The following is a 25,049-nucleotide window of genomic DNA, read 5'->3' as shown; positions in this document are numbered from 1 at the left end:
CACATCACAGGGTTATTGATGATTAAGCAAGACACTATATATAAAACTGCACAGCAGTACTTACTTACCACATGGTAACCACTCAACAAATATAACCTGTTATTATTACTATTAATATTACCATTTTTATTATTAAGGTCAGTTTATCTCTTACTCTCTACTCCACAAAAATATAAAATCCATTACATTGTCTTAGGCTAACAAGTAATCTGAGCATATTAAACACTATACATATATATTCAAGATACATTGGCTTATTAAATGCAACATTTAATAAGTACCTACTATGTGCCAGACATTCTACTACATACAGGGAACATAAAAATAAATGACATGATTCCTGCTCATAAAACAGATAATCAAATAAATGCAATAAAGTACTAAAGATGCTGTTTAACAGGGAGTTATATATGGACAACATGGGAACACAGAGGAAGGAAGAAATGGTCAGTTCCAGCTGGGGCAGTAATGAAGGAAATCAAAGTTGATGATCTGGAACAAGAAAGTATCCAACAGGATGGGGAAGAGGGCCACTGTAACAGCTGCATAGCAGTAGTTATAAGCATGGGTTTTATATTCCAAGAAACCTGATTCAAACCCTGGCTCCATTATTACTAGATGTATAACTCTGTGCATGTTATATAAAGTCTCTAAGCTTCAGTTTCCTCATCTATAAATTGGAAATATCACTTTCTTCATATGATAGCTGCAAAGTTTATTTTAGAATATAAAGGTAAGCATTTAGTTCAGTGGACAATAAAAACTCAGCATGTAGGAACTATTATCCTGATACTAGAAGCCAAAGCAGTGAAGTAATTTACTCCGGACTTTTAATAGCTTGATATGTTCAGAGAACTACAGCAAATTTGGTATGGCTGAAATATAAAAAGCAAATAAAGGAGGATACAGCAAGGAAAGAAACAGAAACCAAATCCTAAATAACCTGGTATGCCATACCAAGGAATTTGATTTATCCTTTATCTAAGGAACGGGAAGGCTTTTTGCCAAAGGAGTGACATGACTGAACTGGCATTAGACAATTTACTGTGATAGCAGGATAGAGAATTAGAGGTTTAATCATAGAGGTATTGAATAGATAGAGCCAGGTATTACTACAGTAAATATAAGCGAAAGATGATGGTTTGCTTTACAGCAGAAGCAATGAGAATACAGAGAAAGAAACAAATAAACAAGATGTTAAGAAAGAAACTACAGGATTCAGTGCCTGTTTGGATGTGTGTGGTAAGAAACAGCAGATGCAAATTCCAAGGTTTCTAACTACACTGACTAGTTTAAGGGCAATGCAATTTACAGGTGGGGGGAGGGCGGGGTAGAGGAGAAAGTGACGAGTTCAGTTTTAGGACTTGAATCTGAGATGTTTATGGAACATACATACAGTAGGCAGTAGGAAATGCTCCTAGACTACTAACATAGGTAAAAGAGGGAAACCACACAGGTATCTAAGAGAAAAAAGCTCCTATGAGAGTGAAGTACAAATGCCAAAAGCTCTGGAGCAGAACATGCTTGGAGAGTTCACAGAACATAATGTGGTTTTGCTCAAATGTCTTATGCTAATGAAATTTGTATCCTTTCATTTTAAATCACTGTCCCTTTAAACCTGTCACTTAAAGCCCATCAAACTCCTGAAAACACCCAAACATCAACCTTTATCGTGATCATCCAACTAACACAGGGCAATGATCCCTATACCGAGGTAAGGATTTCAGGCTGTCACAAGACTAGGAAAATATTAAATGAGGTTATGCAATTAAGGTACACATGCCTTGAACAAACACTCAAATATAATCTGTTACTATGTAAAAGTAGTTTAGAAGGGGAAATATAATTTGTATAAATACTTTACCTTGTTCTCACATTTCTCTGAAATGTTCATGTTCCTGAAAAGCCTGATGTCTTTAAGGGTAGGCACCACATTTTTTCATCTTTGTAATCTAATCCTAAAGCCCAGAACAAAGCTTAACAAATAGCAGGTTCTAGTTAAATTACTGTGGAATTTGCAATACCAATCAGAATTCTTAAACAGAGTGCCAAGGGTTCTAATCTGAAAGATATAATTTTATTATGTAAGATGTGAGTTCATGAAAGAGGCCCTACCCCAAACTAAACATTGCTTTTCCTCAGTAGAGACTGAGAACATGCTTTTAACAGATTAACAAGGAGATAATACACAGTAGTAAGTACTTTTGATAATGTATTTTTATATTATTCAAAATTTTGTGGGGGAAAGGGTAGTAATGGGTCAAATCCATGCTCCTGATTTAAGTATAGCCTTAAATAATAATCTCTTCAAGCCAAAAGAAAATAAACTTTTCTTTGCTGTCAGTCAAGTCCCAAGAACATCAGGTACTAAAAGATAGTATACATTCTCACTATTCAGAGCCACACTAACTAGTAAATTAACATAATTGGGACCATTTGGGCAGTAATATCTAAGATTTGTTTGTGTAATAACACAGGTGATAACACTGGCTTGGGTGTCAAGCTAATAGTATGGTCCTCAAATACTGAATTCATACCTCTTAAACAACTGTCAGAAGATACCAGATGCAAACACTCCAATCATCATGTTTTACATTTTATTCCATTTACCTGTTTATTATTCTGGAAAAAGAAATTCTGTCCATATTCCTCTTGCAGGCTATATACAGTCCACATCAGATGCACTTAGACTACAACTATTCAAACTAACCACCGCCTTCCTCTTCAAGTCTGTCTCCTCTCAAATATATACCCAGTGTCTTTCTGGGAGGGGATGTATAAGAAGACACTACAACTTGTTCTTCTGATAGCTTGCAAACACAGGTTTAATCGTAAGAGTTCCCAACCATCCACCTTCAGTGTATACAAGAGGAGCAGAAATTTCAAGAGATGAACATTATTAATGGAGAAGGGGTGGGTTTTGTGTGTGATCACAAATTCTGTAGCATACAAAACACCCTCTATTAAGCCTCTTCTGAAGACTAGATAAAGAACAAGAACATATCTAGTAACCCAGAAAGGCCAAATGAATCTCGAAAAAACAACAAAATGGAAGACTTACACTTCCCAATTTCAAAACTTACTACAAAAAACTATAGTAATCAAGACAGTATGGAACTGGCATAATACATACAGAACAGTGGAATAAAACAGAAATAAACATTCCAAAAATAAACCATTATAAGTCAAACGAATTCTGAAAAGTGGGCTAAGACACTTCAATGGAGAAAGAAATGTCTTCTCAACAAATGGTGCTGGGACAATTAGATATCTACATTCAAAAGAATGAGGTTAGACCTCTATCTCACATCTATAAGATCTCCAAATGGGTCTCCCAGGGTGGGTCAGTGGTTTAAGCATCTACCTGCCAATGCAGGGGACACAGGTTCCATCTCTGCTGTAGGAAGATTCCAGATGCCATGGGGCAACTAAGCCTGTGTACCACAACTATTAAGCCCACACTCTAGAGCCCCCGAACCACAACTACTGAAGCCCATGAGCCCTAGAGCCTATGTTCTCTGCAGGAAAAGAAGCCACCGCAACGAGAAGCTATGTACCACAACGAGAAGCCGTGTACCACAACTACAGAGGAGCCCGCACTCGTCACAACTAGAGAAAGTCCACACCCAGCCACACAGACCCAGTTCAGTTCAGTTCAGTTCAGTTCAGTCACTCAGTCGTGTCCGACTCTTTGCGACCCCATGAATCGCAGCACGCCAGGCCTCCCTGTCCATCACCAACTCCCGGAGTTCACTCAGACTCACGTCCATCGAGTCAGTGATGCCATCCAGCCATCGCATCCTCTGTTGTCCCCTTCTCCTCCTGCCCCCAATCCCTCCCAGCATCAGAGTCTTTTCCAAGGAGTCAACTCTTCGCATGAGGTGGCCAAAGTACTGGAGTAGAGCCAAAAATAATTTCTTCAAATCTCAAAATGGATCAAAGACCCAAATGTAAGAGCTTAAAGTATAAAACTCTTAGAAGAAAAGAAGCAAACAAGAGTCAATCTTCATAACTCAGAATTATGCAATGGTCTCTTAGACATGACACCAAATACAGAAACAACAAAAGAAAGAATAGGTAAATATAAAAACTGGGCCCAACCAAAGATTTTAAATTTAATGGCACAATCAAGAAAATGAAAGATAACTGACAGAATGGAAGAAAATATTTCAAAATCATGTGTCTGATAAGGGACAGTATCCAGAATACATGGGGTTTTTTCCCCTAAAAACAAACAAACATAATTCAACAATAAAAAGATAATCCAACCAAGAAATGGGGAAAAGATATGAAAAAACACTTTTCCAAAGACATACAATATTGCATAGGAACCTGGTGTGTCGGGCCATGAATCAAGGCAAATTGGAAGTGGTCAAACAGGAGATGGCAAGCGTGAATGTCGACATTCTAGGAATCAGCGAACTAAAATGGACTGGAATGGGTGAATTTAACTCAGATGACCATTATATCTACCACTGCGGGCAGGAATCCCTCAGAAGAAATAGAGTAGCCATCATGGTCAACCAAAGAGTCCGAAAGGCAGTACTTGGATGCAATCTCAAAAAATCTCTGTTCGTCTCCAAGGCAAACCATTCAATATCACAGTTATCCAAGTCTATGCCCCAACCAGTAACGCTGAAGAAACTGAAGTTGAACGGTTTTATGAAGACCAACAAGACCTTTTAGAACTAACACTCAAAAAAGATGTCCTTTTCATTATAGGGGACTGGAATGCAAAAGTAGGAAGTCAAGAAACACCTGGAGTAACAGGCAAATTAGGCCTTGGAATGCGGAATGAAGCAGGGCAAAGACTAATAAGAGTTTTGCCAAGAAAATGCACTGGTCATAGCAAACACCCGCTTCCAACAACACAAGAAAAGACTCTACACATGGACATCACTAGATGGTCAACACCGAAATCAGACTGATTATATTCTTTGCAGCCAAAGATGGAGAAGCTCTATACAGTCAACAAAAACAAGACCAGGAGCTGACTGTGGCTCAGATCATGAACTCCTTATTACCAAATTGACTCAAATTGAAGAAAATAGGGAAAACCGCTAGACCATTCAGGTATGACCTCAATCAAATCCCTTATGATTATACAGTAGAAGTGAGAAATAGATTTAAGGGCCTAGATCTGATAGAGTGCCTGATGAACTATGGAACGAGGTTTGTGACATTGTACAGGAGACAGGGATCAAGACTATCCCCATGGAAAAGAAATGCAAAAAACCAAAATGGCTGTCTGGGGAGGCCTTACAAATAGCTGTGAAAAGAGAGGCGAAAAGCAAAAGAGAAAAGGAAAGATATAAGCATCTGAATGCAGAGTTCCAAAGAATAGCAAGAAGAGATAAGAAAGCCTTCAGCGATCAATGCAAAGAAATAGAGGAAAACAACAGAACGGGAAAGATAGAGATCTCTTCAAGAAAATTAGAGATACCAAGGGAACATTTCATGCAAAGATGGGCTCAATAAAGGACAGAAATGGTATGGACCTAACAGAAGCAGAAGATATTAAGAAGAGGTGGCAAGAATACACGGAAGAACTGTACAAAAAAGATCTTCATGACCCAGATAATCATGATGATGTGATCACTAATCTAGAGCCAAGTGGGCCTTAGAAAGCATCACTACGAACAAAGCTAGTGGAGGTGATGGAATTCCAGTTGAGCTATTTCAAATCCTAAAAGATGATGCTGTGACAGTGCTGCACTCAATATGCCAGCAAATTTGGAAAACTCGGCAGTGGCCACAGGACTGGAAAAGGTCAGTTTTCATTCCAATTCCAAAGAAAGGCAATGCCAAAGAATGCTCAAACTACCACACAATTGCCCTCATCTCACAGGCTAGTAAAGTAATGCTCAAAATTCTCCAAGCCAGGCTTCAGCAATACGTGAACTGTGAACTCCCTGATGTTCAAGTTGGTTTTAGAAAAGGCAGAGATCAAATTGCCAACATCCGCTGGATCATGGAAAAAGCAGAAGAGTTCCAGAAAAACATCTATTTCTGCTTTATTGACTAGGCCAAAGCCTTTGACTGTGTGGACCACAATAAACTGTGGAAAATTCTTCAAGAGATGGGAATACCAGACCACCTGACCTGCCTCTTGAGAAATCTGTATGCAGGTCAGGAAGTAACAGTTAGAACTGGACATGGAACAACAGACTGGTTCCAAATAGGAAAAGGAGTGCGTCAAGGCTGTATATTGTCACCCTGCTTATTTAACTTATATGCAGGGTACATCATGAGAAACACTGGACTGGAAGAAACACAAGCTGGAATCAAGATTGCCAGGAGAAATATCAGTAACCTCAGATATGCAGATGACACCACCCTTATGGCAGAAAGTGAAGAGGAGCTAAAGAGCCTCTTGATGAAAGTGAAAGAGGAGAGTGAAAATTGTGGCTTAAAGCTCAACATTCAGAAAACGAAGATCATGGCATCCAGTCCCATCACTTCATGGCAAATAGATGGGGAAACAGTAGAAACAGTGTCAGACTTTATTTTTCTGGGCTCCAAAATCACTGCAGATGGTGACTGCAGCCATGAAATTAGAAGACGCTTACTCCTTGGAAGAAAAGTTATGACCAACGTGGATAGCATATTCAAAAGCAGAGACATTACTTTGCGGACTAAGGTCCGTCTAGTCTAGGCTATGGTTTTTCCAGTGGTCATGTATGGGTGTGAGAGTTGGACTGTGAAGAAGGCTCAGCGCCAAAGAATTGATGCTTTTGAACTGTGGTGTTGGAGAAGACTCTTGAGAGTCCCTTGGACTGCAAGGAGATCCAACCAGCCCATTCTGAAGGAGATCAACCCTGGGATTTCTTTGGAAGGAATGATGCTAAAGCTGAAGCTCCAGTACTTAGGCCACCTCATGCGAAGAGCTGATTCACTGGAAAAGACTCTGATGCTGGGAGGGATTGGGGGCAGGAGGAGAAGGGGACGACAGAGGATGAGATGGCTGGATGGCATCACGGACTTGATGGATGTGAGTCTGAGTGAACTCTGGGAGATGGTGATGGACAGGGAGGCCTGGTGTGCTGTGATTCATGGGGTCGCAAAGAGTCAGACACGACTGAGCGACTGAACTGAACTGAAAGACATATAAATGGACAATAATACATGAAAAGATGCAACTTCACTAGTCACTGGGGAAATGCAAATCAAAGTCACAAAAATCTCCATACCCACTAGGATGGCTACTAAAAAAATGTTAGCAAAGATGCGGAGAAACTGGAACCCTTATATACTGTTGGTGGGAATGTAAAGTCATGAAGTTGCTATAGAAAACAGCCTGGTAGCTTCTCAGAAAATAAAACAGTTACGATATGATCAAGGTATACACGCAAGGGAAATGAAAAGATATCATCATAAAAAACTTGCATACCAATGTTCATAGTATCATAATTTATAATAGTCAAAAGATAGAAATAATCCAAACATCATCAACCAGTGAACAAAATGTTGTATATCCACAAAACATTTCAATTTAGTACTGGCACATGATAAAATGAAAGTGAAAGTCATTCAGTTATGTCCAACTTTTTGCATCCCCATGGACTAGACAGTCCATAGAATTCTCCAGGCCAGAATACTGGAGTGGGTAGCTGTTCCCTTCTCCAGGGGATCTTTCCAACCCAGGGATCGAACCCAGGTCTCCAACATTGCAGGCGGATTCTTCCGAGATCAGACGAGATCAGGTGCATTCAGGGTGGTATAGCCGTAGACTGCAGGTGGATTCTTTACCAGCTGAGCCACCAGGAAAGCCCGATACGTGATACAACATGTAGAAATCTTGAAAACAATATAATAAGTGAAAGACGTGAACACAAAAAAATCACATATTGTTTGATTCCATTTATACGAAACTCCCAGACTAGACAAATCCAGAGAGACAGAAAATAGATTAGTGATTACCAAAAGCTGCAGGGACAGCAGAATGGGAAATGCCTGCTGATGGGTACAAGGCTTTGTTTGGGGTGTTGAAAATGTTTTAAAATAGATAATGGTTAAAAAAAAAAAAAAAGATAATGGTGAAGGTTGTACAATTCTGTGAATATATTTAAAAACAACTGAAATTGTACAATTTAAAGAGTGAATTCTATACTATGTGAATTCTATTTCAATTTTTTCAACTTTAGGAATGTGAATTTGAAAATACTTTTGAAATTTGTTATATTTCCTATCTTGATAAATACACTGTGGTTATCTAAGAGAATGCCTTTGTTGTTAGGAAAGGTATATTAAAGAATTTAAGGGTAAAAAAGGCATGATGTATGCAAACTACTTTCAAGTTATGCAGAAAATAAATCTGAGAGAGAGACAGAAGGATACAGGAATGGGATAAAATGAACACAATTGGTCTGTCTGGACAAAGGTTATATGGGAGGAGTTCTTTGTAAGGTTCTTGTAACTTTCTAGTAAGTTTGAAATTATATCAAAATAAAAGGTAGCAAAAAAGAGAGGGAGAATATATCCTTGGTATCTGCTCTTTGATAATGATACTTTGTGTCGCATGTCATTGAAATTAGCAACTGTACATTTTTTAAAAGGCAAAATCAGAAATTTAGCAGAATAGGTAAACATGAGAAAAAAAATCAATTAGAAGCTGATTAAGTGCTACAAGTACAGTGTACCACTCAAGGTATCAACTGACATGGCCTTTACTTTCTGACTCGGATTTCATAAAATGCCTATGGGAAAACTTTAAAATTCTACATTATTAAAGAAAATACTACAGGTTCATTTATCTAGATTTAATACCAGATCGAGATAATTTTTTTAAAACTGAACTCATCTCTAGTGATAAAAAGAAGAAAAATTATTATTTCTAGCATTTAATCAGTATGTGAAGCATTGTGATCAATCACACATTAGTTAATATGAGGACAAACTGGGAAAAAAACCCCACCATATTAGAGAAACATCTACTTACAGGACAGTATTCCACATGAACTGGATTCAATGGCTTTGGGAAGACATTAGTGAAAGTTCGTTGAGTCTTTGAATGTTTTGTCAATCTCAAGCTTTTTGATTTGCTAATATCAACTGTGGTGAATCAATTAAGTAAGATCTGTACTCAAACTTGTTCTCATAAAGCAATCTATAGATTCAGTGCAATCCCTATCAAAATCCTACAGCATTTTTCACAGAAATACAAAGACCGATCCTAAAATTCACATGTAATCTTAAGGAAACGTGACTAGTCAAAACAATCTTGCTGCTGCTGCTAAGTCACTTCAGTCGTGTCTGACTCTGTGCGACCCCATAGACGGCAGCCCACCCAGTTCCTGGGGTTCTCCAGGCAAGAATACCAGAATGGATTACCATTTCCTTCTCCAATGCATGCATGCATGCTAAGTCGCTTCAGTCGTGTCTGACTCTGTGTGACCCTATGGACAGCAGCCCACCAGGCTCCTCTGTCCACAGGATTCTCTAGGCAAGAATACTGGAGTGGGTTGCCATTTCCTTCTCCAAAAACAATCTTGATAAAAGAACAAAGTTGGAGGACTAATGCTGCCTGATTTCAAAACTTAACTACAAAAACTACAGCAATCAATACAGTGCAATACTGGTATAAAGTCAGTCATAAAAACCAAAGAAATAGAACAGAAAGTCCAGAAAAAACCCTCCCCTATATGACCAATTAATTTCAACAAGGATGTCAGGGCCATTCAAAGGAGAAATTATAGTCATTTCAACAAACGGTACAGGAAAAACTGGATATCCACAAACTAAGGAATACAGTTAAGATTTACACCATATACAAAAATCAACTCAAAATGGCTCAAAGATCTAAATGTAAGAGCTAACAGTTTAAAATTCTTAGAAGAAAACATTGGGAAAAAAATCTTCAAGACATTGGATTTGGCAACAACTTTACGGATATGAAAGGGCTTCCCCAGTGGCTCAGGGGTAAAGAATCTGCCTGTAATGCAGGAGTTGCAGGTTTGACCCCTGGGTCAGGAAGATGCCCTGGAGGAGGGCATGGCAACCCACTCCAGTATTTTGGCCTGGAGAATTCCATGGGCAGTGGAGCCTGGCAGGCTACGGTCCATAGTGTCTCAAAGAGTTGGACATAACTGAGCAACTTTCACTTTCACTTCCCAATTAGACTGGAAGATCTATGAAGGCCAAGATTCATGATTATCTTTTTCACCATTGTTTATACCCAGTTGTTCTGCACAGTGCCTGACATACACTAGATGGTCAGTAAATAGCTACTGAATGGAGAACAGTGTAAGTGAGACTAAAGCAACTTAGCACACATGCACGTTATGGATACGAAATCAAAAGCACAGACAATAAAGGAAAAAAATTAGATAAACTGAACTTCATGTAAATTAAAACTTTTCTAAAAATACTTTTATTTATTAATTTGGCTGTGTGGGATCCTAGTTGGGGTGTGGGACCTATCTTTGCTGCAGCACGCAGGATCTTTCAGGTGCAGCACTTTCTAGTTGCAATACGTGGGATTCAGTTCCCCAGTGGGAAATGAACTCAGGTCCTCTGCATTGGGAGCTCAGAGTCTTAGCCACTGGACTACCAGGGAAGTCCCTAAAATAAAACCTTCAATCCCTGGTTGCAGAACTAAGGATCCCACGTGCCGCTGGGCAACCAAGCTCCTGCACAGCAATTACTGAGCCCGAGTGCTCTGGAGATCGTATGCCACAACTACAGCAGGCTTGCCCCAACAAAAGATCTTGCATGATGCAACAAATACCCCACGTGCCAAAACAGACTCAATGCAGTCAAATAAATAATATTACAACTGTTTAAGCAAAAAAGGGCAACAGAGTAAAAAGGCAACCAATGGAATGTGAGAAATATGTGTAAATTATATATATATATGAGATAAGGGATCAACATCCAAAGAACTCCTACAATTAATGAAAAAACGACTCAACTAAACATGAGCAAAGGAGGAATTTCCCTGGCAATCCAGTGGTTAGGACTCAGCACTTTCATTGTGGGGGTGGGTGGGGCCAGTTCCATCCCTGGTCAGGGAACTAAGATCCCACAAATTACACAATGTGGCCAAAAAAAGGGCAAAGGATCTGAATAGACATCTCGCCAAAGAAGAGATACAAATGGCCAAGAAGCACATGAAAAGATGTTCAATATCACTAATTTTTAGGGAAATACAAATCAAAACCACACTCATTAGGATGACTAGTCTCAAAATCAAAAACAAGAAGATTGGCTAGAATATGGAGAAACTGGAAACCTTGTGCTTTGCGAGTGGGAATGTAAAATGGTACAGCTGCTATGGAAAGCAGTACTGTGGTTCCTCAAAAACTTAAAAATAGAATCAACAGATGATCCAGCAATCCCACTTCTAGGTATTATACCAGAAAAGAATCAAAAGCAGGGACTCACAAAGGTATTTGTACACCCATGTTCACAGCAGCATAGTCACAAAAGCCAAAAGGTAGAGAAGCAATCCAAGTGCCCATCAACAGATGAATGAATAAACAAAAATGTTATATACCTAACAACAGAATAGTATTCAGTTAAGTTTCACACAAGCTTCCCCCCTCACTCAGAGGGTAAAGAATTTGCCTGCAAAGCAGGAGACCTGGGTTTGATCCCTGGGTTGGAAAGATCCCTTGGAGGAGGACATGGCAACCCACTCTAGTATTCTTGCCTGAAGAACCCCCATGGACAGAGGAGTCTGGTGGGCTACAGTCCATGGGGTCGCAATGAGTCAGACACAACTGAACGACTAAGCACAGCACAAGTTTCACACATGCTGCAAACATAGATGAACCCTGAAGACACTATGCTAGGTAAAATAAGCCAATCACCAAAAGCAGAAAAACTGATTGATTTCACTTATTTGAGATACCTAGAGTAGACAAATCACAGAAAAGGAAGGTAATTGTGATTATTAAGGGGCTGGAGAAGGGAGGACAGGGCGTTACTGCTTAATGGGTACAGAGTTTCAGTTTTGGAAGATGAAAAGGTTTTGGAAATGGCTAGTGGTAATGGTTGCACAACAATGTGAATGTACTTATAACCACTTTAAAATGGTTAAAATGGTAAATTTTTTGTTTTTCTGGTAGTTGGGTGGTTAAGACTTCCTGCTTCCACCACAGGGGATGTAAGTTCCATCCCTGGTCTAGGAACTAAGATCCCACATGCTGCTCAGTGTGACAAAAAAGTAGGTAAATTTTCTGTTGCACGTATTTTAAAACAATTTTTTTAGTCCTTTTCCTTCTTTGTTAGTGTGTAAAAAGGAGTCCTCATTTTACAAACTCAAATCAGACAAGTATATGAGGGTATATAATTGGCATATTTATAAGCTGGAGCCAACAAAAAACTCACTGCACACACAATCCAAAATACATTTGTCTGTATATTTACATAGTAACTCCTACAAAGTAAATACAAAGTTAATTCTCATCACTTTAGTTTAGTACACATGTGATACATGTACTGAAACATATACAAACATATTTAAAACAAAGGAAGTTTTTTTCAACCAGAACATCAAAGGCAACTTTTTTCAACTCAAGTACCAATTCATTATTTTCTGCAAATATACAGCAAGATTAATTTTAATGGTTCTGTTCAGTTTAGTAAGTTATGTATATGCTCCTGAAATATAGCCAAAGTTTTAGATTTTAATTTCCAAGGTAACAGTACTTGTGACTTTGTTGTTTAGTCACTAAGTCATGCTCGACTCTTTTCCCACCCCAGGGACTGACTGTACACAGCTCACTGGGCTCCTCTCTCCATGGATTTCCCAGGCAAGAATACTAGAGTGGGTTGCCATTTCCCACTTCCTTCTCCACAACTGGGGGAAAAAAAGGTTAAAATGGTGAATTTTGTTGTTTTACCACAATTTTAAAAACTGTTTGCAACCTAACTGTCCTCATCATATAGCATCATAACAAACTTAATAAACTGTTCTGTTCAGCTCTTTGGTTCCTGGGGCTAATCCCTGGGAGTTTACTTGCTTTTTTTCAAAACTGCAAACTAATGCAGGTGAATCAAAACATTAGGATACAGTGGGATATCTACATAAAAACAAACAAAAAGACCCATTTTTACTAACAAAAGCAGCATCCATTAAGGGGAAAACTTTGTGAGAACAGAAGGATATATAGTGGAGGAAGAGCATAATGTACTCTTTGATAAACTGTTGCTAAATTTCAGCTTATCAAATAAAAAAGCTTTATATACAACTTTACTTTCCTCCTGGTTTAGGTAAAGTTGACCAGAAAAAAAGGTAAACCTGTCAACCATCATAAGGCAAGTGATCTTCATTCACAAGAACTGTACACTGTAAGTAACTATAAGACAGCACACAGATTTTAATTTTTACAAATTAAAACCAATGTTTCCTATAGTGGCAAAGGTGCAAAGTTGGGTATCTGCCTTTCTATATTGGTACTTTTAATATTTAATTCTCTTAAAATGAATAATGAGAAGGCCTGAACTTTTCAAGTTTAAGCTCAATGACAAAATTACCTTAAAGTTGTGTTCCTCTGATCCCCAACGGTACACCTTTGACTGCCTTCTTTAAAATATATTGATTCACATGGCAGTCATCAATTTCATTATATAATATAAAAGCTTTCCAACAAGGTCAACTACAGATTATATGCTAGTTTGAGACATGTGTTTCTTAAGTAAGTGTTAGTTGCTCAGTGGTGTCAGACTCTTTGTGACCCCATGGACTGTAGCCCACCAGGCTCCTCTTGTCCATGGAATTCTCCAAGCAGAATACTGGAGTGGGCTGCCATGTCCTTCTCCAAGGGATCTTCCCAAAAGGGACAAAACCTGGGATTCTGGCATTGCAGGCAGATTTTTTATCATCTGAGCCACCAGGGAAGCTCATAGGCATTTCTTAAGAAATTAATTATTAATAAATTCATGCATCAGAAGAGAAATAGTCAGCAGGACAATACAGCAGTTAACTACAATAGGAGTCACATGACCTATTTTCTACTATAAATTAGCCGTGTGATCCTGAGCAAATTATTCAGATCAATGGTTCCCAGACTTTTGAGGCTTTACCCAGAGTCCTAACATGAACTTTCCAATTTGATATTTTGTCAAACACAGATATTTTAAAAATTAATTTTCGTAACAGTACAAAGGACATTAACTCAAAATAGAAAACAGTGGGAAAAGATTGCTTTATGAGAATTTCACTACATTGTCCTTATTTTTCTGATTTCATTGTAGATTCATAAAACTTCAATAGAGATTAAGCAAGTAATTATTGGAGGCAGAGCATTGGTAACCAAAAACTTTGCCTAGTTCTTAATGTGAAATAGCATGAGTTCCGGATTCAAATCCTAGCTTTATCGATTTCTAGCTGTATAAATAACACTAACCATTTTTGTTGCTTTCTGGATTGATCATTTCTTTGAACCTACATTTATTCATCTATGAAAGTGTAGATAATACCCACCTCAAATGGATGTTGAGTGATTAAATAAAATAAGCGAAGTATATATTATGGTGTGTGTGTTAGTCGCTTAAGTCGTGTCTGATTCTTTGGGACCCCATGGACTGTAGCCCGCCAGGCTCCTCTGTCCATTGAATTCCCCAGGCAAGAATACTGGAGTGAGTTGCATTCCCTTCTCCAGGGTATCTTCCTGACTCAGGGATTGAACCTGGGGTCTCCCGCATTACGGATAGATTCTTTACTGTCTGAGCCACCTGGGAAACCCTTATGTAATATGGTATTGGACTATAATAAGCATTCAATAAATGGTAGCAGTTACCTAAAAATGAGATGAGATAGGACTATCACCAAGATTCTGTGACTATACAGACAAGCAACAGGAGAGGAAAATTGTAAATAATAATGTCCAAGAAGATAAACTGGAAGAGTTCATATATAGTGCATTGAAAAAAGATAAAGAATTTATTAAAACTTTGGTTCTGTAGGAAGGTAAATTTTGCGGAAAAAAAAAAAGAAAGGAGTAGACTTCTCATTTCTTTTCTTTTTACTTGCCAACTCAAGACTAATACTAAAATTTTATTTATCTTATCTCATTGAATCAGAAGGCCAGAGCTGATTTTCAGAGGTCATCATTCTACCACCAGATAGGCTCAGAAAAGAATGAGCCTAAACTCATCTCCAAAGCTTCATTCTTAACATGTTTTACCACTTTGATTAGATAAAAAGTCTAAATTCTTATCAAATTCACCATTTAAAAATCTCACATGAATAGCATGTTATCTTCTGTATAACAATGGGGAAAATAAAACTACACACTTATATTTCTATAATGATATTCTGAAAGGACATCAAGACATTAGAAGTATAAAGGGCAGGTCAAGACCTTTTTACTGTGTTTGCATTAGTCTAAAGAACTATGCAAATATAAATCACCTATCAAAATGTACTAAATAATAACCAAAAGAAAATCTCTACATACTTCAAGTTTCACAACAAGGTTTTCCTCTACCCATACCTAGTCAACTCTGTTTTGACCTGCCATTCATACAACCATACTCATCAATGAATCATTTTATGTAAAGTCTGAAGGCTTTATAGAATGAAACTTGTGCAAGGTTGGTACTCATGTAATATAAAAAATTTGTTATTGTCATAATATTATTATTATTATTATTTTTCCTTCAATTGACATTCTCATGTCTCCAAACTTTCCTCACTAGAATACAAAGGTATATTTCCTATTTTATCACTGTATATGTGTGTGTGAGCTCAATCGTGTCCGACTCTTTGCGACCCCATGGACTGTAGCCCACCAGGCTCCTCTGTCCACTTGATTTTCCAAGCAAGAACAGGGGAGTGGGTTGCCATTTCCTGTTCCAGCGGCTCTTCCCAACCCAGGGATTGAACCTGAATCTCTCGCATGTCCTGCATTTGTAGGTGGGTTCTTTACCACTGTGCCACCTGGAAAACCCTGTTTTATCACTACTGCTGATCATTTATGGAATAAAGCCTTTCTACCTTTAACAAAGTCCCCATAAAGGTTTTTTAGAAATTCATTTTCATGGGCAATAAATGAAGTTTTCAAAAACAACATAATATTTTAAAGTTTCCTAAAATTATAAATTTATCATGGAAAATTTATAACATTAAACCTGTCAGTACCCTCCCTCTTTCAACTTCTCTCTTGTTCAGTTATGAACATAAGCCCTGAGATGTTATTAAAAGCAGTGACTCACCTTGTTTACCTGAACTTTGAATATAGAGTACTGATGACAAAATTGCCATCCCAGATAAGAGTGGGCCTCTAGACCAGTGGTTCTCAACCAGGGGTGATTTTGCCCCCAAAGACATTTGGCTTTGTCTAAGGTCATTTTGGGGCTTCCCTGGTGGCTCAGTAGTAAGGAAAGAATCCACCTGCCAAGTAGGAGACACAGATTCGATCCCTGGACGGGCAAGATCCCTTGGAGAAGGAAATGGCAACCTACTCAAGTGTTCTTGCCTGGAAAATCCCATGGACAGAGAAGTCTGGCAGGCTACAGTCCATGGAGTTGCAGAAAGACATGAACACAACTTAGTGACTAAACAACAACGAAGGACATTTTGAACTGTCACAATTAGGTGTGTTCTACCAGCATCCAGTGGGTAAAGGACAGGGATACTGCTAAAGTCAGGAGAGCCCCTCACAACAAAGAATTAATACAGCTTCAAATTTCGATACGTTGCAGTTGAGAAACTTTGCTCCACACAGTAGACTGTAAATAACCCTAAAGGAAATGATCCATCTCCTATTAGAGAAAATCAGAAGGAACCTCTGTATGGTGTGTGCGTTTGACTCTTAACATAATTTTCAGGGAAAAAAAAAATTCCCTACAAAGCTTTTGCTATAATTTGCTATAAAATGTTAAACCCAATTTCCTTTTGCTTTTACCTGACTGTAAATATAGCATCTGCCTCAGATAAAAAAGCCTCAACAGTGCTTTCTAATTGCAATAATTTCTAATGTCTAATCTTTTAAGTGTGTATAGGAACAGGTAAACATATACGCATTGGCTTATATAGGCCTAGAAATTTTACTGAAAGGAAAACTGTAATACTCATTACCTCTGAGTGAGATCTGAGAGGTCAGTAGGGTGAGGAGAACTTTTTACTTTTCATAGTATATCTACTATCTACACTGTTGAACTTTTAACCGTAAGATATTACTTTATTATGTTTTTAATTTTAAAAGGAAGATGTCACACACATACACATACAGTATATGCATACATTCTTAACACAGAAAAATTAAAGGTCATAAACCTCACCAACACCCTCTCTTTAGAATTTTATTTTCCTTTTACCTTACTTTAAAAAAATATTACAAATCTAAAATTAACATTTAAAAATTGGTTTTTAAATAATTTTCAATGAATTCAGGGCAAGTTCTGACTCCTCTGTTCAAGGCCCTTGACAGCTAATGAACATGCTCAACATGTCTGAAGAAATACAAAACAGGTATCCACCCCAATGTTTAAAGCAACAAGAATCAATTCTAACAGAAGAAATTTACAAAAAGATCCAAGCCCCTTCTTCAAACTAAAAGGTCTTTTGACTCAGCCAGCAAGAGAAAGTACCTTGTTTTTTTTTTTTTTGCAGATATAGGCTCCAGCAATGAATAGAAAAGAGATCCTTAAAGTATTTATATCTTTGTATACCAAATATACACTGCCTACTCAAAATCCTTCAGCTAATTCTAGAGCAAATGCTCTAAGCCTCCATATTTCTTATTCATTTCTCACCTAGTCCTGCCCCACTAGGGGAACAAGACAAACTTCACTCACAAACTCTTCTCTCTGAATGACTACATTCTAAATATTTGGTTCTAAAACATCTAGGTATAATGAAAATTAAAATTCTACTATTATTCATCAAATGCCAGTTGGGTGTTTTTTGAAGAACATTATTTATGATCTTTTTACACTAAATGAAACTCAAAGGTAATAAAAAGGGAGAAGATTATCATCTTGTCAGAGAGAAATGAGAAAATCCAAGAAATCTGCTTGAGAAAAAAAGGTCATTTCACTCACAAAGGCACAGACTATACCCAACCACACATTCAACATACACTAGATATTCTAGGAATTTCTTTTTTATATGATATGGATGAAGAGGACATAAAAACAAAATTTCCTTTCTTCTCAGGTTAAGAAAGAATCTCTATGCATATTGAGCATTATCTTAGACTAGGCTCAAGTTTGTGGGTACTCTAGAAATCTCTATCCAAAAGTGATGTCTACCTATATACACTTAATATCTAAATCCTTTAAGCATAGAAAATTTAGGAGAATAAGAGGTTCTTCTACCGTTAGCCTAAGTGGCTGAAGGAATCGTGAATAATTTCTATGACAACACCAAAGAAAATCACACAAAAGGTGTGAATTCTGCTCACAGCTTTAACAGCCTGGTGTGGAGACTCCAAATGAAATAATCTGTGTGTGAGAACAAGTCTTGCAAAATTGGTTACTTCAAAAGCTCATTTCTCCAGATACAACACACAAGCCCATAGAGTTAGAGATTCATAACTATGGAGGCTCACTAGCACTCTACCTCTGAAGAAATTTAAGACTACTACTGAAGTAAAAACAAATGTGTGATCTCTCACTTCATCAATGACAACTGTGCAAAAATTGTTCAGAAAATCAAGAACATCATCCTTCTATCACATTCAGACCAAAGCAAACTTTTTCAGTCTAACAAGTTTCAAAGAAAAACAGACTCTAATCTTTACTTCCTAGGTAAAAAGTAACTATATTCTAGGTTCATCTCTCATCAATTTTCATTCAAAGTCTAAATGAAAGTCTTCCACAAGCCCAGGAGTGGAAGTGCTCCAGAGACACTCTCCGTAACTGCCTACTCAAAATCTTGTACCACCTTGGCTTAGAAGTTACTTCTCTTATACTGAAATTCAAAGATAGAGACATTCAAGGAACTGTCTCCTTTACAACCCACAAAGTTTATTCCATCAAGAATGGTAAGACTGCACTAACTGTATTCTACAACCCACAAATACAGTTTCTCCTTATTCCTCTCAATACAACAGCCAGGACAGTTGTACATACACAGAAGCTCCTGTACTTTAAGACTAAGATCAGAGGTTAAAATAACTGGTCATAGGGGATGAACCAGGCACCTTAGAATCAAAATAGAATACTCTGAGCTCTTAGAACAACAGTCACCACAGGGCAGAACTATAACAAAGCCATAGTCAGGGGGAGAAAGTACAAATGTAAAATATCTCCTTTAGCCCTAGAGCCCAAAAGTTGATGCCTCCCATTCCAGGTTGCCCAGACCTAAAAATGTCCAGTATGCGCCTAACAGCTGAAAGGAATGAAGGTCCTGATAACAAATTTCCCTCACTGCAAAAGGTTTCCAAAGAGGAGCTCATTTTCTCCAAGCCTAAAAATCTCCAGAGTTCAGCTATCCAGCTGTTGCGAGGCCCAAACAAGCACTGGAACCTTCTCTTCCTGTCTAACTTCACACAGTCCCAGGTGCAAGGACCCACGTGATTTTTCAGCGCAAAAGCAGAGAGCTCCTTAGTACCCACCTGTCTCAGACCAAACTGGAATTAAGAACCCTCCTTTAGCACACAAGTAAGGCATAAGGCAAATAATGCCCAATCCTTCAACTCGGAGGAGAGACACAGTACAGTGGCAACGCTCTTTACGCAAGCCAGCCCTCTCTGTCTCTCTCTCACCCTCACCCTCTCTCTGTCCCGCTCTCTCAGTACCAAGGGCAGGGACTCTGGCAAGACCCCGCCCCTACCCCCGTCTCCAAAGCGGGGTGGGCGGGAGGTGCCCGAGGAGTCCCGCTTCCCGCGCGAAGCTCAGAGACCAAAGGACTCCCTATTGTGGGTCTATGGATGGTGACGGGAACCGGTCCGACTCGAGCCGAAGAGTAAGCCGAGGGCGCACTAGGCCCGCACCGCCGCCACTGCAGCCAGGGAGCCGATCGCTGACAGTGAACGACTCCATCTGGGCAGCGGGAGGGTGGCCCGAGCCCTGCGCCGGCCCAGAGAGAATTCGTGCCTCAAGCTGTGTAGAAAGCAGGGGTCCTAGAGCCGTACCTCGGACACCTCGTCCTCGTCGCTACCAGAGGCACCACCTCCACCCCCGGTCCTCAGGACAGCAGCCGCCAACTTGAAATCCAGCGCCGCGTCCCCTCCGCCTGCACCGCTGCTGCCGCCACCGATTCCCGGAGCCGGCCCGGCCTCCCCAAAGAGTCTCACAGTGCGGATTCCCAGCCCGACCCCTCCCGGCGGAGGCGGCTCCGAGGCCCCGGCTGGGGCGGATCGCGGAGCCACCGAGTCCAAGTCCTCCTCAAAGGAGGTGCCGCCGCCTCCGCCGTCGGTCAGCATGGTTCGCACGCGGAGCCGGAGACGCTGCCGAGTCACTCGCGGCCGCGGCCACCGCCGCCGCCGATCCCGGGAACGAGAGAAGCAGCAGGAGGAAGAAGCGTCTCCTTCCCCCCGTCCCAGCAGCGCCACTAACTTCTCACTGCCTAACCTGCTGCCTCCCGCCCCCCACACTCGCCACTGGCTGCAGCTCTCCAGCGGCTGCAGATCATTGGTCAAAGCGACCCGTCGCTCAGGCTCTTCGTCACGCGCTGCTCGCTGGCTCGCGGCCCTCAAGCTGCGTTGACCCGCGCAGGCCTAGGCGGTTGCGAACACCCGCCTCCTGTTCCCCACGCGCCGACTTCCGGTCTTTTTCTATGTCTATTGGCCAGTTTCTCTGACTATCGCCTCACGACCTTAAAATGGATTAGTTGGCCTTGTGGTCAGTCACAATGACCCTAGACAATGGGAAACTTCATTGGCGACATAAAGTGTCGGTCACTTTGTCACAGGACGTCGCGTGGTACAATTGGTCAGTAAGGATACGATTCATCCCGCCCCCATCTGAGGTGACGGGAAAGGGTTGGGGAATTTCCACTCTTGATTAAAATGACGGCTGCAGTGACGACCTGCAAGAATTGGTGAGATTTGGAGCGAATTCACCCAGGGCTTAGTAAGGCTCTTACGTCAAGTGTGCAAGAGGCAAGGAGGTAACGCAGCTCCCACCTGTCGCTCTCCGCCAGGCGCGGAGAGTTCCTGCACGGGGATTGGAGGGAAGAAGCTATCAGTCTCAGCTAGGCTCCACCTTCCTGCCAATCCCTGGTTGGACAAGCGGTGCGTCAGTCACTAGAGAGGTCGCCTCCTCTGGGACAGGTGAGGCTGTATAAACTTAGCTTCAGTCTCTTTGGGTGGGAGTGGGGGATTACGACAGGAGAGTGAGCGGGGACGTTCCGGCTGCGTGTCACCTGCCTTTCCGAGCGGAGCCTAGATCGCCGAGCTGAGGGAACCAAAGAGGCTGCTGAGGATGACCGCCGGGAGGAGATTCGGCGGGCCTGCCTGCCTGGACGTGGTTGGGCGCGGCTGTTCTACCACCTGCGGGCGGGGTCGCCCCGCGGGGCTACGTTCTCTTGCCTGTTGAAGGCAGCGGGCCTCAGGGCTGGACAGCGCCATGCCTCAGTACTGGGAACTGTCCCACGAAGGAGGGTTGGAAGGCCGCGACAGCGTGCGGAATCACACCGCGGAGCAGAACGCAGTGGTTCAGAGTGCGCAGTTTCGCGTTTTAGTGCCGCCACTTATTTGCTGTGTGACCTCCCGGCGTTAGTTGTTTAATCTCTGTGACTTTCAGTTCGCCCGTCTGCAAAATGCGGATAATATTAGTACCTCCCTGATTGACTTGTTTTGAATAAATTGGTAACAACTTCAGGTGCTTAGCAAAGTGCTAAACTTATAGCAAAGACTCATTTTCTTAGTCACTTTTCCGGAGTCCTCCACCTACCCCTGGCAGCCAAACTAATTTTTGTCAGGTCTCTGATGCGAAACAAGTCTAGCTAAGGGGGTATTCTCCCCTTAGCTTTAAGGAGATCTCTCTTTACTTCTGTTATCTCTCTCTATCGCCTTTGTCAATAATGAAGGCTTTAAAAGTTTGAATGGCGAATATTCTTTGACCCAGAGAATGTCCGTATGAGTTTAACCATGAGAGACTGGCTAAAAACAAAAACTTTGGTATTGGCTACTCTCTTTCAGCTTTAACAAAGGGCTTTGTATATCTTGATTGTGTAATTTTTAATGTTTCACCTTCCTTGAACTGGAATCTAAAAATTCTACCAAAAAATTATTTTGAAAATGACTTTTAAAATAAATTCTGCCAAACATTTATTTAAAGAGCATTTTGAAGAGGGTGAACATTTGGTAAATGCTTGCTTTGGCATTTCACATGCCTAAAAGAGACTATTTTCCATGAACAGAACATTTTAGGTAAATATTCCTTCTAGATAGTACATCGCAGAAAGTGGGGGAAAAGTACCTTTTCTAGAAAACTGTTTTGATGTAAAATGCCATGTACACTGGCTTTAGTTAGAATTTATGGAGCTTAATTACCTTATATCTTCAGTAGGCATGTGTGACTAGGTCACAACTCAAATTAATAGCACCAACAAAAGAAATCCAGCACTGCCCAACCCACATCAAAGCTGGATTATCCAGAATTGGTATGGCTACATCCTTAGGCAAAAACAGGTATTGACTGGTGCAACACTACAAAGGAACTGTTTGTCATTCTTACCACTAATACAAATATAATTTCTGATAAAGCTCCCTGAACAAACTCTTTAAATTCATTTAAACAAATATAATGAATCTCAAGGACAGACAGAAAGAAAATCTGGATATATACATTTCTCCCAGTATATTTTAAAAAGAAAAATATACTCTCTACTTAGTTCCTAGCAACCTACCCTGAGTATAACTGGGAAAATATGATTGAGCAATGACCTTTGTTTCACCAAGAACTGTACCTGAGACACTTGTTGTCAGTAGTTTGACAGTCAGTATTGGAGTTAGGACCTCTCAGTCTCCTAGATTTTGATGACTGCTATAAAGATTCTATATTAAATATAATTTAATATTTCCATATATGCAAAATTCTTGTGGTTTTACAAATGTGAAAACTGATTGAAAAATCATCATATCAAGTAACACATTTGATGAATATATAAAGTCATACTCAGGACTTCCCTGGTGGTCCAGTGGTTAAGACTGCTTTCCAATGTAGGGGGCACAGGTTTGATTCCTAGGAGGACTAAGATCCCACAGCCTGTGCTGTGCAGCAAAAAAAAAAGTCTTATTCAGGGTAAAATATCAGTAAGTATTAATGTGATTTAATGGGTAAGCTTGGTTTTGATATATGGCACCCTACTCCAGTACTCTTGGCCTGGAAAATCCCATGGACAGAGGAGCCTGGTGGGCTGCAGTCCATGGGATCGCTAAGAGTAGGACACGACTGAGAGACTTCACTTTCACTTTTCACTTTTATGCATTGGAGAAGGAAATGGCAACCCACTCCAGTGTTCTTGCCTGGAGAATCCCAGGGATGGGGGAGCCTGGTGGGCCGCCGTCTATGGGGTCGCACAGGGTCGGACACGACTGAAGCGACTTAGTAGTAGTAGTAGTAGTAAGATGGTATTTACTACTGGGAAAAAAATACACTGATTTTTCAAATGCTGAATAAGTAGTGGAATACAATATCCCTCTTAAAAGTATATTTGTTGGAAATTAACATTAGAATAAAATATTTCCCACAGAAAACCAATGGGAATATTTATTAAGGTGTAGTTGTAATGTGTTGCAAAGCACTGTCTTCCTTTTGATAATCTTTCAGACAGAGAAGGAAAAGGGAAGACTTTATAGCCCAAGGATTTTTTAAACTATGAGGTAATAAAAGAATTTATTCCTCATAAGAAATATGAGATTGACAACTAAATTGTAGATACAGAGCCTTTAGATACATGTGGTACTTTAACATGCAACTTGCAGTTTCTCAGGACATTTTATTTCTGCATATCAATTCATCTCAGTTCAGTTCACCCATGTAAAGAGAGAAGGCTAAGTAAACCAACAAATCTGTTGCAGTTGGGTGTTATGTCATTTAACCTTTATAGTAACCCTATGAAGATTTCACCCATTTTACAGATAAGAAAATTGAAACTGCAGAAAGGTTAAATAGCTTACCCAAACATGTAAAGCCACTATATTAAAGGCTAAGATTTGAATGGGATTTCCCTGGTGGTCCAGTAGTTGGGACTATGCACTCCACTGCAGTGGGTGGGAGTTCAATCCCAGGGTGGAAGTTCAATCCCTGGTTGGGGAACTGGGATCCCGTATATGGCCCAGCAAGGCCAAAAAATGAAAAAGGCTAGGATTTGAATTTATTTCTGCCTGATCCTAAAACCCATGTTCTTCCCACTATATCACGTTGATTCCATGGTACACTCAATGGCAGAAGAACTTCATCAGTCAGGTAAACTGATATAGTACTTCAACTATTAGCATGCTGCTGCCGTTGCTGCTGCTAAATCACTTCAGTATTTGATCTCTGTTTCATAACAGTTGGAGACATTTAATTTAAAACTGTCTTCTGGTTTCTCCAACTATGTTAGTTTATTAGACCATGTAATTTCACATTAAAAAATCTGAATAATTAATATATTCACATAGTTCACATTTCAAAAAGAATTTTTAGAGTGCAGTGAAAGATGTCCTTTTACTTTGTCCACTAAACACCCAGAACCCCTCTTATAAGTAAACCATGGTATTAGATTTTTAAGTCTCCTAGAAGTGTTTGGAGAAGGCAATGGCATCCCACTACAGTACTCTTGCCTGGAAAATCCCATGGACGGAGGAGCCTGGTAGGCTGTAGTCCATGGGGTCGCTAAGAGTCAGACATGACTGAGCGACTTCACTTTCTCTTTTCACCTTCATGCATTGGAGAAGGAAATGGCAACCCACTCCAGTGGTCTTGCCTGGAGAATCCCAGGGACGGGGGAGCCTGGTGGGCTGCCATCTATGGGGTCGCACAGAGTTGGACACGACTGAAGCGACTTAGCAGCAGCAGCAGCTAGAAGTGTTTATACCTATATAAGCAATTTTGTATATGTCTATTTTTTCCCTTTTTAACATAAATGGCAGCTTACAATACACACTCCGTATCTTGCTTTGTTTACCTAATATATTCCATAGATATTCCATTATATATACTGG

General features: G+C 40.1%; 1 protein-coding gene across 2 annotated transcripts in view; it reads right to left on the bottom strand.

The window, feature by feature from the left end:
• ANKHD1 (ankyrin repeat and KH domain containing 1) overlaps positions 1 to 20,422 on the bottom strand; it is a 106,076-nt gene extending 85,654 nt beyond the window's left edge. For both annotated transcript variants that reach the window (XM_052643233.1, XM_052643235.1), the window contains exon 1: positions 20,028 to 20,422. In XM_052643233.1, coding sequence (XP_052499193.1) covers positions 20,028 to 20,318 — 291 coding nt within the window. In that variant the 5' untranslated portion in view covers positions 20,319 to 20,422. The remainder of the gene's footprint in view (positions 1 to 20,027) is intronic.
• Positions 20,423 to 25,049: the final 4,627 nt, after the last annotated feature.

This window comes from Budorcas taxicolor, chromosome 7 (assembly GCF_023091745.1).
Source record: "Budorcas taxicolor isolate Tak-1 chromosome 7, Takin1.1, whole genome shotgun sequence".
Lineage (NCBI taxonomy): Eukaryota > Metazoa > Chordata > Mammalia > Artiodactyla > Bovidae > Budorcas > Budorcas taxicolor.
This window is presented reverse-complemented; position numbering and strand designations above follow the sequence as displayed.